Source organism: Vigna unguiculata, chromosome 4 (assembly GCF_037176805.1).
Source record: "Vigna unguiculata cultivar grain cowpea cultivar isolate G323 ecotype 2 chromosome 4, ASM3717680v1, whole genome shotgun sequence".
Lineage (NCBI taxonomy): Eukaryota > Viridiplantae > Streptophyta > Magnoliopsida > Fabales > Fabaceae > Vigna > Vigna unguiculata.
The window spans coordinates 42,508,284-42,523,731 of NC_140795.1; the positions used below are offsets into that span (position 1 = coordinate 42,508,284).

A 15,448-nucleotide genomic window follows, 5' to 3' on the forward strand; every position below is an offset into this window, starting at 1 on the left:
CAATCATAACACCGACAACAATGTCAACGACGAATCCAGTTCGTTTCATATTGATGATGTTTATGCTGTGTGTGGTGTCGCAGGTTGTTCATGGAGAACACGAAATGAGATGCCTTCCGAAGGAGAGGGAAGCACTCCTTCAATTCAAGGCTGCCATTGTCGATCACTACGGCATGCTCTCATCTTGGACCACTCCCGACTGCTGCCAGTGGCAGGGAATTCGGTGCAGCAACCTCACCGCCCATATCCTAAGCCTCCATCTTCCTGGTGAATATCCAAATTTTATTCAGACAGGTTATATAAGCGGAGAGATCCATCAGTCGTTAATGGAGTTGCCACAGTTACAGTATGTGAATCTCAGTTCCAATTATTTTGGTTACAAGAAAATTCCGGAGTTTTTTGGTTCTTTCAGATACTTGAAATACCTTGATCTGTCGTCATGTGGTTTTGGCGGAGAAATTCCAAGGCAGTTAGGCTCTCTTTCTAATTTGAAATACTTAAATCTTGCTTCGAATTCTCTGAACGGTTCAATCCCGGGTCAGTTTGGAAATCTCTCCAAGTTGCAGCATCTTGATCTTTGGCACAATTTTCTTGAAGCAAATATACCATCTTTTCTTGGAAATCTCTCCCAATTGCAACATCTTCGTCTCAGTTGCTATTATTTTGAAGGAAATATACCGTCCCAACTTGGAAATCTCACCAAGTTGGAACAGCTCTATCTTGGAGGATATCTTGGAGGAGGTATCAAAATTGAAGATGGAGGTCAGTGGCTCTCAAATCTCCTTTCATTAACCCATTTTTCCTTGGTATCTGTATCAAATCTTGATCGTTCTTATAGTTGGTTAAAAGTGATTACGAAGCTACCCGAACTAAGAGAACTGAGTTTAGTTGGTTGTAGCCTTTCCGATCATTTCATTCTCTTATCCAAGCCTTCTAAGTTGAATTTCTCTACTTCCCTCTCTGTCCTTGATCTTTCTCAGAACACCTTCACGTCACCAATGGTATTGCAGTGGGTGTCAAACATCACTTCCAACCTTGTTGAGCTTGACCTTAGTGCTAACCACTTGGAGGGTTTTACATCAAGTGATTTTGGTATGGTCAAGAATTCGCTTAGGCGTCTTGACCTCTCCTCTAATAATTTCAAGGCCAAAGATTTGAAATCTTTTACAAATATATGCACCTTACATTCTTTATACTTGTCTTCAAACAAGTTCACAGAAGACCTTCCATCCATTCTTAGTAATTTGTCTAGTGGTTGCGTTAGACACTCGTTGCAAGAATTGGACCTGTCATTAAATCACATCGTTGGCACTTTGTCTGACATTTCAGTATTCTCCTCTTTGAAAACATTGTTTCTTCAGATAAATCGGTTAAGTGGAAGGATACCTGAAGGTGTGAAGTTACCATCTACTTTGGAGGATTTGTCAATTAGTGAAAATTTCTTTAAAGGTGGAATTCCAAAATCTTTTGGGAATGCATGTGCTTTGCACTCATTCGACATGAGTGCTAATAACTTGAATGTTGAGCTTCCAACGATAATTTCTCACTTGTCAGGATGTGCTAGATATTCATTGCAAGAATTATATCTACATATGAATAAAATCACTGGTACACTACCTGACTTCTCAACATTTACATCTTTAAAAGTATTATATCTTTCTGAAAATAAGCTAAATGGAGAGATTCATAAGGATATTCAATTTCCACATCAATTGGAGGAACTCGACATGCATTCAAATTCTTTAAAAGGTGTGCTTAGTGATTACCATTTCACTAACATGTCTAAATTACATGTATTGGATTTATCTGATAATTCATTGGCCTTGACATTTACCCAAAATTGGATTCCACCTTTTCAGTTGTTCACCATAAAGTTGAGATCTTGCAAATTAGGTCCAACATTTCCGAAATGGTTGCAGACACAAAATAAATACTTTTATATTGATATTTCAAAAGCCGCAATATCAGATATTGTTCCCAAATGGTTTTGGACTAAATTACCACTGCAACAAGTAATGACAATGAATATCTCATACAATAATCTTCGAGGTATAATTTCAAATTTTCCACTAACTCATCTTTCTGATTCCATGTCCCTTGAATCAAATCAATTTGAAGGTTCTATTCCTCAATTTCTAGGGAATTCAAAAATTCTTGATTTATCAAAAAATAAATTCTTAGATCCTCTTTCTTTTTTATGTAGAGATGGCACCATTCAAACTTTGTTCTATTTAGACCTTTCATACAATCAGTTATTTGGGCATATCCCAGATTGTTGGAGGCAATTGAAAAAACTAGTTTATTTGGATTTGAGTCACAACAACTTTTCAGGAAAAATTCCTATGTCAATGGGATCACTTCTTGATCTTCAAGCATTGTTCTTGAGAAACAACAATTTAGTAGAAGGAATCCCTTTCTCTTTGAGAAATTGTACAAAACTAGTAATGCTTGATATGTCAGAGAACAAATTATCAGGATCTATACCTGATTAGATTGGGACAAAAGAAGAATTGCAAATATTAAGTTTGGGAAAGAATCAATTCTTTGGGAGTTTACCTTTAGAGGTTTGTTGCCTAAGAAGCATTCAAGTCTTGGATCTCTCAATAAACAACTTATCTGGAAAAATTCCTAAATGCATAAAAGACCTTACTTCAATGACTCAAACGCCATCTTCAATAGATTATGGATATCATTCATATTTTTTCAAGATTGGTGTTTTTGATACCAGCATGACATATGATTTGAGTGCATTGTTGACATGGAAAGGTTCAGAACAAATGTTTATGAATAAAGGTTTGTCGCTTTTGAAACTCATTGATCTTTCAAGCAATCACTTCTCAGGAGAAATTCTTGTAGAAATAGAAAAATTATCGGGATTGATCTCATTGAACTTATCAAGAAACAATTTGATTGGAAAAATTCCTTCAAACATAGGAAAGTTAGCATCACTCAATTCTTTGGATTTGTCAAGAAATTGGCTTGTAGGTTCAATTCCTCCAAGTCTTGCTCAACTTTATGGACTTGGTGTGCTAGATTTGTCACATAACCATTTAAGTGGAAAAATTCCTACTGGTACACAACTACAGAGTTTCAATAAATCTAGCTATGAAAATAATCTCGATCTTTGTGGACCGCCACTTGAAAGACTGTGTATTGATGGGAAGCTAACACAAGAACCAAATGTTAAAGTTTATAAAGATGAATATTCTTTTTTTAATAATGATTTTTTCACAAGTATGGCAATTGGATTTGCTCTAAGTTTCTGGACGGTATTTGGCTCAATCTTATTCAAGCGTTCTTGGCGACATTCTTATTTCAACTTCTTGAATAAGTTAACCGATAACATTCTTGTCAAAGTAGCCATTTTCAGAAAAAATATTTATGGTGAGTAAAATTTAATTGATCAATATATTATATTCCTTACATAATGTGTTTACTTTTCTCCTTTTAATTCTCCTTTATCATGTTTTTTTTTAATTTCTTTTACAAATCTCATGGATAACAAAAAATCATTATATTAAATGGATAATGATATTTTGACCCACTTTTAACCTACTACTTCAATTACCCTCAGATCATCACATCATTCCCCTAAAAAAAATCAAAATAGATAATTGAAGGGTGATTGAAGTGGTAGGTTAAAAGTGGGTCAAAATATCATGATCTATATTAAATATTGAAATAATTTTTTGAAATACAAATAGTTGCTTTTGAAACAATTATGTCAAAGACTTAACATTTATTGCTCAATAAAACTTAAATGTGTAAATATAAGATGTTCATTAATGAAGATCGTAACTTCTTTCTCGTTTTGGATGCTGATTAAGTGTTTATTTACTTGTTTTTTTTTTTTCAATAAAACTCTATCCTGGACAACCTTTTGCAAATTTGGATGGAAAGTTTGCAAGTTTTGTTTTTCCGGGTAAAACTTATGAGATGTTTTTTTATCTATCATTAGTTTTCCTTTTTTGAAATTAACTTGGCATTATTATTCTTATGACTTCAAAATTTTAAATATATTAACTATATAAATTTTAGTGAATAACAGTAAGAATTTTATGTATTTAATATACACATTTAAGAGAAGTAACATTGTATTTTATTTTTAAATTTTCAGGCCCTTGAAGAAGGATTCTCTTTGGTGACTCCAACAATTATTTAATGATTGGACAAGGCAATGGTTTCTTCAAATTCCCTTACTGCTCATAAAAACATCTTCACTGTGAATTGGGAAAGTAGTGTGCATGCTTTCATTGTATGAAGTTTTACTTTTCATTAAATTACGAACTTTATTAAGCGTTGTGCTTGTAATGAAATATGAATTGTGATGCATTTTATTAATAATTCACTCATATTTTTCTTATAATAATTCACTGTGTCTTGTGAAATTCTGTAAGGAGAGGAGAAGAGGTAGGTGGAGAGAAAGATGCTAAGGAACATTCATAATCATTCATAATTATCTCCAACACCCCACGGTTATACACTCAACCCCTAGATGAATTATCATAAATCTTATCACATTTATGTGCCTCATTTACTCATCTCTTTAGTCCATACATATCTCTTTCATTTATATTTTTCTCCTCATTCATTTCCTTCATCCAGTACCATTTTTTTTCCAATTGTATTTTATTTTTCTGGAGAGGAAGGTGTTATACAGAAAAACTTTTAAATTACAATCACTGGTGTCAAACTAAACTTATGCAAATTAAATTAATACTAAAAATATATTTTGTTTAATATCAATGTTAAATTTAATAAATTTTAAAATAGAAACATATTAAAGTTGGTTAAGCCAATATTAAACTTTTTTAATTAAAAATTTAATTTTAAATTTAGTGACAAATTAACACCAACTTAATCAACACTATTTAGAATCTGTTTTCGAAAAAATAATATAAATAAATTAACGCCTACAAGTACGACACAAATTCGACAAAAAATAAAAGAAGAAAGCATTAAGCAAAAAATGATGCTAAATCTATTTTTGTTTTGTTGTAGTTTGAATATGAAATGTATCGTATACGTGGTTCTATTTGGATAATGAGATGACATAATTTTGAAAGTCTTTTTTGTTTTGTTCGGAAAATTTGGTATAGGGACCATTCAACTGTACAATTTACACGTCTTTTCCAAGTCTTTGTTTGTTTCGTGGAATGTGACAGAAGAGGCCAATGCACTTCATAAAAATTTCCACGTCTGGAATGGGATTGCTCTGGTAAAAGAAGAGGCCAATTCACTTCGTAAGATAATTTTGTTTTGAAACTTTTCTTTATTTCTGTGTTTTAACTATATTTTTGACATTTTATTATTCTGCTAAGAGCAACTATTTGAGAAGGAAGATAACAATGTAACATCCCAATTTGTAAATTTAAACTATCAACTTGAACTATTACAAATATCGAGCAATAAATCATGACATAAATATATAATATGTATTTACAATCTTTTATATGAATTTCAATTGTACATTTTTCATAATGTATAAAATTTCTCAACAAGGAAGGATTTATAAAATACCAAATTATATATAAGTGTTGGGAATAATTCAAGTACAAGTCAAAGTCTCACATTAGATAAAAAAAACAAAATTAGACACTATATAAGATAAAAGGCCCCTAATCTTATTGTCCAAAGGTTTTTGGTTAAAAGTAGTCTCAAATGACTTATATATGTAAAAGACTATGTCATATATATATATATATATACATATATGTATATATATATATATATATATATATATATATATATATATATATATGTATATACATATATATATATATATATATATATATATGTATATATATATATGTATATACATATATATATATATATATATATATATGTATATACATATATGTATATACATATATATATATACATATGTATATATGTATATATATATATATATATATAATATATATATATATATATATTATATATATACATATGTATATATATATATATATATATATACATATACATATATATACATATGTATATATATAATATATATATATATATATATATATATATATATATATATGTATATACATATATATACATATGTATATATATGTATATATATATATATATATATATAAAACTACAATTTCTCAATGACTAGAACCTATATAAAATATATAAACCCCTTTTCCTTTCTCTTCTTTATATGTCAATGCAACAAAGGAATGTTGAGAATATTACTAGTTTTAGAAATTAGTTATTATTTAGGTTAAGATTGAGATATTGTAAGTATTTTATATTTGATATTTTGTTACATTTTGTTCATTATATACAGTATATCAATAAAATACAACAAGTTCTTGCATATAATATATCTCATATATCTGTCATATATCTCATATCTCTCATATTTACAAAAATCCTAAAAATCCTAACATTATGCATCCTTTATACTTTATCCGACCCTTAAGCAATCTCATTACTTCTCAACCATTACATGCATTATCCTTTATTTTTACTCACATATAACAAATGATCAATGCAAGTAAATAAACAATAAGGATAAGCTAGTATGTTTATAAAGTAACGATGTATAATTAAATTCAAATAATTAAAACAAGCAATCATGGAGAACAATTTCACCTAATCATTACCCCATCATCTAAACACATTACTCATTCATCACATCTTCATATAGTCTTAAATAATTACCATCTCACACATACGTATTTTACATCAATCCAAACTCATTTCGTCGCATCACTCACCTATTGTTTATTTCAATCATATCTTAATAATACATCATTCATTTTCTATTACATTAGAATAACATTCAATTACCATATTTTCATTCAACACATCAAAATTGTGAGATACATTATTCTAGTTACACACCTCTAATTAAATATCCTAATTGTCAAAGTGAATTATTGTGTGTCTAGGACCAAGTGTTGAAATTTCAAATCCAATGACTAACAAAGTGGAAATCTCAATTTTCCTTGGGACTAACTGATTTAAGAGCGTCTAGCGGTCCAGAAGTCGCACCTAGTACCCCTAAGTCAATGAGCTTACTGACTTTGTTGTGCCTAGTAGTAGAAAATTATGTCCAGCACAAGCAAAGATAGGGGCCACTGTCCAAGTGGTGCCCAACGGTGTCTAGAGGTATACCAGAAACTATATAATTCTTCTTTGAGTTTTATTTGAGCAAATCGGCTCTTGAGCTATTCTCTACTACTCTTTATCCCTTTTCTAAATTCTTAAATTATTTTCCAATTAAATATTTATAATTAATAAACCTTTTTTACTTTAAAATAGTATTCTACAAACCTTATTTTCTTATTATTGTTATTAATATAATTCAATTTTTTTAATTTATTAATATTTTACATATTTTTAAGAGTGTTGGAATACGGTAGTGTAAAATCCTAGAAAATGATATTTTAGAAGTGATAGTGGTTTAAAAATAGTGAGACTCGATTATTTTAATATTAAAAAGATTTTAGTATAAATAGAATTGTTACAAACGAGTTTCATTATTTTAAAACACATCATCTCTCTAGAAGCCACTTTTCTAGAACTCTCTGAATTCTCTCTAAAAGTTATGTCTTTCTGGTCGTCTGATTGAAGATCCGAGACTGTAGGATTGATCCTTTCAGTGAACTCTTCAATTTAGACCGACCAGTTTCTCCGTTCGCATAAGTTAAGTTTCTGCTGTCTTTTGGTTTTTTTCTATTTTCTGTTGCATGTAAGCCCTCTTCCGCTTGCATGCATCGTTTTATTTATCATTATGAGTCTCTGTTGATCAATGATCATAATGGTATATCCTGATCGTTCTTGTGATGTTTCTATGTGTAGATAGAGCATCTTGTGAAGTTAGAGATGTCTGACGTTTATAGAGGTCTTTAAGCAGGATACCAGGTAAGGGAAGCTTTCTCTGTCTTAATTCATAAACATGTTAAGAATGCATATTGTGTGTTTAATTTGTGATTGATTTATATATCTGATATATGGAATTGCTTGTGATGTTGAAAACTATGAAGATGTGTATTTTTCCTGCTAATTGAGAATAATTGGTGGTTTAGATGTGTTTTACATTCAATTGGTATGGATAGTTAGATAAAATTGATGTTTGATAATTGAATGATCTTTGCACTGGTTTTAGAGTGGTACGGGTTGGCTGAAGATGCACAAAACAGGTTAGATCAGTTTCTGTATAATTCTACAAAGTTGCACACTCGCTAGGCGAGTGGTACTCGTTGGGCGAGTGAGCTAATCTGTAGAATTATGCAGAACACTGATCTACAGAACACTAATCTGCAGAATTAGGCAGATTCATTGGATAAGTGCTACTCGTTGGGCGAATTTCCAAGTTAGGAACTTCCAGACCTATACCAGTGGCTGGGCAAGTGGTACTAGTTGGGCGAGCATGGGCGAGTTGTTGGGCGAGTGCTACTAGTTGGGCGAGTGAGTTAGAGCCTGAAACTTGTATTTTTGAGTTAAATTGGGTGGTATTTTAGTTATCATAAGCTTTGTAATTATTATGAATGATGAGTATACAATATGAGATTGTTTATATGAGACTAAGTTGAGATTGGTTGATGCTACCCCAAGGAGGATTAACAATGATTGTGGTAGTGTTTGGATTGTGGTAAGGATTGTCTTGGCAATTATTCTGACGCTCTAATAATCATTCAAATTCTCAAATAGAGAGGAATGTGGTATGTGGCGAGAGGAGCAGGAGGTACTAGCCTAAGGGTTTTTCCTTGACCATAGGTGTTAACGGACTTACCTTGTATGTGGTAGAGTTTTCACTCTTAATCTATCGCTTTGCAGAGCATGAGATGTCACTACAAGTGCATAACTGACTAGATCCGACCTCAATGCATGTATCCAGATTAGTTGAGTCGTAGTTTAGAAATATATGTATGTGAATATTTGTTTGTCTGTAGTTGTTAGATATATCAATATTATATGGTTTAAGAAAATTCTTTAAAAGTCATTAGCTTACCCTTTTTCTGTGTTTTTGTCTTGTGTTGTATGTTTTTCTTTTGCGATGATCACCTATTCGGTAGGAGCAGTGGTAGTTACAGTTTAAGAGGCACCTCTGGAGGTTGAGAAGCCATCTTTTAGGTCAGAAGGAAGTCTCAATGGGAAGTTGTTGTAAGTTGTTAGCTTGTATTTAGAATTAGAAATGTTTGCTATGTATAATTGATATATTTATATAGTCCGATCATTTGTAAGACTGTATTAATATAATTTATACATTTGTTTATTTGTTTTGAACACTAAGGTGGAATATCCTATTTTATTATCTTTAAGCTGCTAAAATTGGAATGTTACATGTGACCTTATCCATTCTCTTTTAAAACTATCGGAAATACATATATTGTTGTGTTAATGTGTTCACGTTATTTTTATGATAGTAAAATATAATGAATATAATTATTTTTTATACTAATATTATAATAATAAAAAATAATGAAAACGTAAAAAGTAAAATTAAAATAAAATACGCAGACCAATAAATTTAAAAATAAAAATGAATTAAAGTCCGTCAAGTCAACTTTAAAGTAATTAGAAATTTAATTTTAAACTTAGTAATAAATTGGCATCAGCTAACCAATAATAGTTAAAGTCAGTTTCTAAAAACTAATATTAATAAATTAACATGTCTAACAAATGCGACACAAATTCAATACTATTGATTAATTATTGCGGATGTTTTAAAAAAAAAAACATTAAGCCAAAATTGACGCAAAAATCTATATAGTTTTGAGGTTGAATGTGAAATGTATCTTATACGTGGTTCTATTTCGTTAATGAGATGACAAAATTTTGAATGTCTTTTTGTTTTGTTCGGAAAAATTGGTATAAGGGATTATTCCACCATACAATTCCCAAGTGTTTTTGTTTCTTTCATGGAATGTCTCGTAAGAGGCCAATGCACTTCACAAAAATTTCCATGTTAGGAATGGGATTGCTAAGTCTTTTCTAATTTTGTTTTTTCCTTATGAAAATAACATGTCTTGAAAAGTCTCACATCGATTAAGACAACCAAGGGAATGAATGTTAGTGACTATATAATGAGTCTTAAGTACATGATGTTCCTTGTGTTGTGTCAAAGACACTTCAAGTTTATATTTGACTCTTCTTATTTCTTATACTCTTGTAATAAGATCGTTGTGAGATTTGGGTTAAATTATTGCTTTGGAGAGTGTGGGTGTACTCAGGGCAAAAGGGCATGGGTGTATTGTCTATGTGTTTTCTTGTGTCTATTTTATTTCTCTATTAATAAAGTGATTCTCGGGGGGTTTTCCCAACAGTTGTATCAAGAGCTATGGTTCAGTAGAATTTTTTTCTTAGTATGCTATGTGGTTGCAGTGTAGTATGATCTTCCACATCAGAAAAAATTAATTCCCTGTTGTTGGAGAATCATCCTTGGTTATTGAAGTTAATGCGAAATTTGATGGAAGGATCATTTTTAGTGTTGTGTTGACGCGGTGAATCTACAACTGGGTTCGTGGTGGTGCAAGGACGGTAAGTCATGTTGGATCTACAGTGGAGTTCATGTGTAGCGAGATGCTCCTGGATTTGTGGAGGACATCACAGTTGGTGCTCGCATGGCTTGGTGAGTGGTGCACGATGGAGATCTGATTTGTGTGAGTCACAGTTTGCGGCATGTGCATGCAGGAAGTGTTCTACGATTTACATATATGCTTCAACAAGAGTCAATGGAGGTGATACGCTGGTAGGTGTTGCGTCTCCGACGAGGGAGTCAAACGACACGGTGGCTCCGAAGTGCAGATGTTCTATTTGTGGCTTTTGATAATGTTAATTTTTACCATTATCCAAGCTATATTTCATTAGCAAAATCATCTCTTCCAAAGCTTTTAACCTACTTAATCCTCAATTTTACCTTACTTTTGTAAATAAATACATTTTGGGTTACATTTATCTAAATATACCACTAATCCCCATTTTTTGTGTCCTTTTTGTAGATGGGAAGCTTTGTCCAAAAATCCAGATTAATGAGTGACCCGAGATAGCAAGGAGAAGGAGAAAAATGTCAACAGGAAGCGCCTGGCGACACGAAGCAAGCGCCAGGCGGAACAGACCGCCAGTCAAGCGCCAACCAAGCGCCAGCCAGGCGCCCCTGTTACGAACCGCCTGGCGGTAACTGGACACCGCCGGGCGGTAGCTGCCAGTTTTGCCCCCTGTTTGCTCGATACCGCCTGGCGGTGAGACCCTTCCGCCAGGCGCCAATGTTCGCTGATGTGGCAAGTTGGCTCCTTTTCTTCTGTTTTCGCGAGGGGAAAAGGATCTTTGGCATTTTGGAGGCACGAAGAACACATTTGGAGAGCTTGGAGGAGTGCTAGGGCTTGTGGGAACAGCTCCATCTTCCTCCTTGTATCTCTTTCTCTTCCTTTTCTTCTATTTTTAAGCTTGAGCTCTCCATGGCAATGGAGAGCTAAACCCATTTTTTGTTGGGGTTAGATGTAGCCACGAAACTCTTGTGTAAATGCAAATGTATTGATTATATATATGACTCTTTCATTAATTGCTAGTCTTCTTATTTCTTCACTTAAAGCTTGCATTGATTTAGCCATCTCTTGCATGATTTTTGGTTCATTGGGTGTGGAAATATCTTTTGAAACCTAGATTTGCAATAAGAAAACTCAATGGAGCTTGTACCTAGAAATGGGGCTTGACCCATTGGTTGTCTTAAACCTTTGTGCATAAATCAAATTTGCTTATTAGGAGTTCAAGGAATTGATTTTTAATAAGGAAATTTAGGCTCAATCTTTTAAGGAATTAGGGTTTGAGTAATATTGTGGGTTGGCATTAGCATATTAATGAAGAGGATGTTTAAATTGTAGTTGCACGAGAGCATAGTTGGTGAATTCTAACCCCGGCAATATCAAGTCATTTCATTTCTAACCTTTTCCATTACTAAGTGCCTTTAACTTCCAAAGTTCAATTTTAATTATTTATGCAAAATTTAATTTCATACAAAAAAAAACCCAAATTATGAATTTATTCATTAGTTTAAATTAGTCACTAATTGCGCAAATACTTAGTATACACGAGTCTCTTGGGAAACGATATCCCGGTCTTACCGGTTACTACTTGCACGACTTGGTACACTTGCCAAAGTCTTAACAAGTTTTTGGCGCCGTTGCCGGGGACCCGTGTCTAATACTAGACTATTGTGTGATTTTTGACTTATTTAGACTTAAATTCTTTTGTGCATATTTACTATTTTTGTTTACTTATATACGCACATTATTTTTGGGCTAACTTGTAGTTCGAGCTTGTTTTTGTTGTTGCTCTATAGTTTATGCAGGGTAGGATCCGTACAAGGAGGACTGCATCTTCAGAACCACTCCTTGTTGATCCCTAGATAGAGAAAACTGCCCGCAGAAACAATAGTGCCACAAGGAGAAGACGAGCTCAAGCACAACAAGTTGCCCATCACTCTTCTGATTCAGACACTCTTCCGTCTACTTCTCAGAATCTTGATTCTTTGCCAGTAGAAGAAATGGCTGAAAATCCTCATGGTGATGGTAGGGGTCGTGAAAGACGCACTTTGGAAGATTATGCAGCGTTCACAGGCCATATCAACTTCAACAGTATTGCTAGGCCAACCGTCAATGCCACCAACATGGAGATGAAGCCAGCTCTTATTCATTTGGTGCAGAGTAATCAGTTCAACGGCCTGTCTCATGAGAATCCTTACACTCATCTGGCCACATTCTTAGAGATATGCAATACTGTGAAGATCCATCAAGTTCCTGATGAAGCCATACGCTTGAGTCTCTTCCCGTTCTCACTAGCAGGACCTGCAAAAGCCTGGTTGAATTCCTTTCCTGAAAATAGCCTCACTAACTGGGATGATGTGGTTGCAAAGTTCTTGAGCAAATATTTTCCCCAGTCCAAGGTTAATAAGGGAAAACAGGAAATCTCGGCATTTCAACAAGATATGGATGAGTCCTTGGGCCAAGCATGGGATAGATTCAAGGGACTGCTGAGGAAAACTCCCATTCATGGGTTTGATCAACCTACACAGCTTACTCTTTTCTTGGCAGGTTTTAAATCCCAATCAAAGTTGATGTTAGATGCCTCTGCCGGTGGGAGTATCAAGTGGAAGACGCCAGAGGAAGCTTATGAGTTAATAGAGAATATGGCAGCTAATGATAATGAAGCCTATACTGAGAGAGTTCATTCTCAAAAGAAGGGTATTTTAGAACTTCAATCTCAAGATGCTCTATTGGCTCAAAACAAGATTATGACTCAGCAGCTGGAGACCCTGATGAAGAAATTGTCACAACTTCCTCAAGAGCTTCAAATTGCCTTTGTAGCTCAACTCCAACAAGTGCAAAGTTGTGAGTTATGTGGAGGAAACCATACTAATGGGCAATGTGCTATGCCAAGCACATCTCAAGAGGAAGTCAGTTATATGGGCAATCAAGGCCAACCAGGGAATTATAACCAAGGATGGAGACCTCATCAAAACATGGGCCAAGTTGGACCTTCCACTAGGCCCCCACATCAACAAACTTATCGACATCCCTCTTTGACTGACAGAACCTCAAAGCTTGAGGACATGATGCAACAGTTCTTACAGATGTCAATTCAAAATCAAAAAAACACTGATGCATCAATAAAAAACTTGGAGGTGCAAGTGGGGCAATTAGCCAAGCAATTGGCTGATCAACGAGGAAGTTCTTTTTCTGCCAACACTGAAGCCAACCCCAAAGAGCAATGTAAGGCCATCTTCACTAGAAGCGGAAAGGAGGTTGGACTAGGTTCTAAAGAAAAGGTGGAGGCTAGAGAAAAAAGAAAGAATGAAGAAGAGATTCAAGAGGAAGAAGTTAATGAAGAGATTGTTCTGGAAGAAAAAGAGAATAAAAGTGAAGAGAAAGATAAAGAAAAAAGACAAAAAGAGAAAGTTGTTGTGAAACCTCTTCCCTATCCTCAAAATCCTTCAAGAAAAGAGAAAGAGAGACAATTAGCTCGGTTCAAAGACATATTCAAACAACTTGAGATCAAGATCCCGTTTTTTGAAGCACTGCAACAAATACCCTCTTATTCAAAGTTCATGAAGGAGTTCCTTGGCAAAAAGAAGAAATACATAGAAGAGGAAACCATTGAAGTGCAAGGGAATTGCAGTGCCATTATTCAGAAAAATCTTCCTCCAAAATTCAAGGATCCGGGTAGCTTCACCATCCCCTGCACCATTGGAAATCAAGATATGGGGAAAGCTCTTGTTGACTTAGGGGCTAGCATTAATTTGATGCCCCTATCTATGCTTAGAAAGATTGGTGGTCTCGAAGCCAAGCCAACAAGGATGACCTTGCAACTAGCAGATAACTCCATCAAATACCCTTATGGCGTGGTGGAAGATGTGGTGGTGCAAATAGATAAGCTTAAGTTCCCGGTTGATTTTGTGGTGATGGAAATGGAGAAAGATGAAGGGGTACCACTCATTCTTGGGAGGCCATTCATGAAGACAGCTAAGGTTGTCATCAATGTGGATGAGGGAACGCTGAAATTGAAGGACCAAGATGAGGAAGTGAATTTCAACGTTTTTGAAGTGGTGCAAGAATCAACTGATGAAGAAACTAGTCTTAAGGCCATCAATGAAGTCTTATCTGTGACTAGTAGATCGTGGCAAGCTTCTAAGTTGCTTGGAAAGTGCTCAAATTGTTTCTCTGCAAAAGTGAATGAAGAGAGGGAAGAGAAAGATGATGCTCTAGTTCACCACCACTCTTTGATGGGGACTAATGGACTTAGACCTGGCCAACCAATTGTGATGAGAAAGGAACATTTGAAGATTTCTCCTAGAAGATTCAAGTCAAATTGGGCAAGGCTATGGGTTATTAGAGACATCAAAGTTGATGGAAGAATTGAAATTGAAGCTCCTTATTCTAGAAGGACTAAATTGGTGACTAGTGCTCAATTGAAATTGTATAGGTGTGAGGTTGGGAAGGAGCACACCAAAAGCACCAACCAATCTTAAGCGCCTTACCCGTCAGGCTCGTGACGTTAAACAAGCGCTTCCTAGGAGGCAACCCAGTGCTCTAAACTCATTTTAGCTTTTAATTTTCGTTTTCAATTCAGTATGATGTTTTTATGCATGTGTGAATTGTGTTAGTATGATTGTTTTGTTGTTGAGATGTTGAACTTTGTGTTAAATTTGCATCTGTGAACATGTGGTACCATAACTTTGAGTGTTGTCATGCATAGTTAATTTTAGGATGTGATAACATGTGCTTGTTGTTGCATTTTAAATTGAGTTCAACATTTATGCATCATAGATTGTGGTAGTGTAAAGTTGGTTGTTTGTGAGAATAGGAGTAGCATAGTTGTGTAGTGAAAGCATGTCTTAAATTAAGTTATGTATTTGTTAAGTGAATTGAATGTTTTGCTTGAGTGTGAATGCTTGGTTTGAAGTTGAAAAGCTTGAAAAAAGTATGTGTGC

At 34.1% G+C, this 15,448-nt stretch overlaps 1 protein-coding gene and 1 pseudogene across 1 annotated transcript; both read left to right on the forward strand.

Annotated features, from left to right (window-relative positions):
- Nucleotides 1–4,399, forward strand: LOC146887236 (receptor-like protein EIX2; annotated as a pseudogene).
- Nucleotides 4,400–12,628: 8,229 nt separating this feature from the next.
- LOC146887237 (uncharacterized) lies at nt 12,629–14,986 on the forward strand. The gene is made up of 2 exons (XM_085672071.1): nt 12,629–13,877; nt 14,034–14,986. Exons 1-2 carry the CDS (start codon nt 12,629–12,631, stop codon nt 14,984–14,986), a joined length of 2,202 nt encoding a protein of 733 aa, XP_085528197.1.
- Nucleotides 14,987–15,448: the final 462 nt, after the last annotated feature.

Excerpts from the sequence above, each read along its gene's own strand:
- LOC146887237 (XM_085672071.1), top strand. The coding sequence starts at position 12,629 with ATGGAGATGAAGCCAGCTCTTATTCATTTGGTGCAGAGTAATCAGTTC. Across the intron at positions 13,878-14,033 it reads GGAAGAAAAAGAGAATAAAA|CACTGCAACAAATACCCTCT; the intron begins GTGAAGAGAAAG and ends CGTTTTTTGAAG.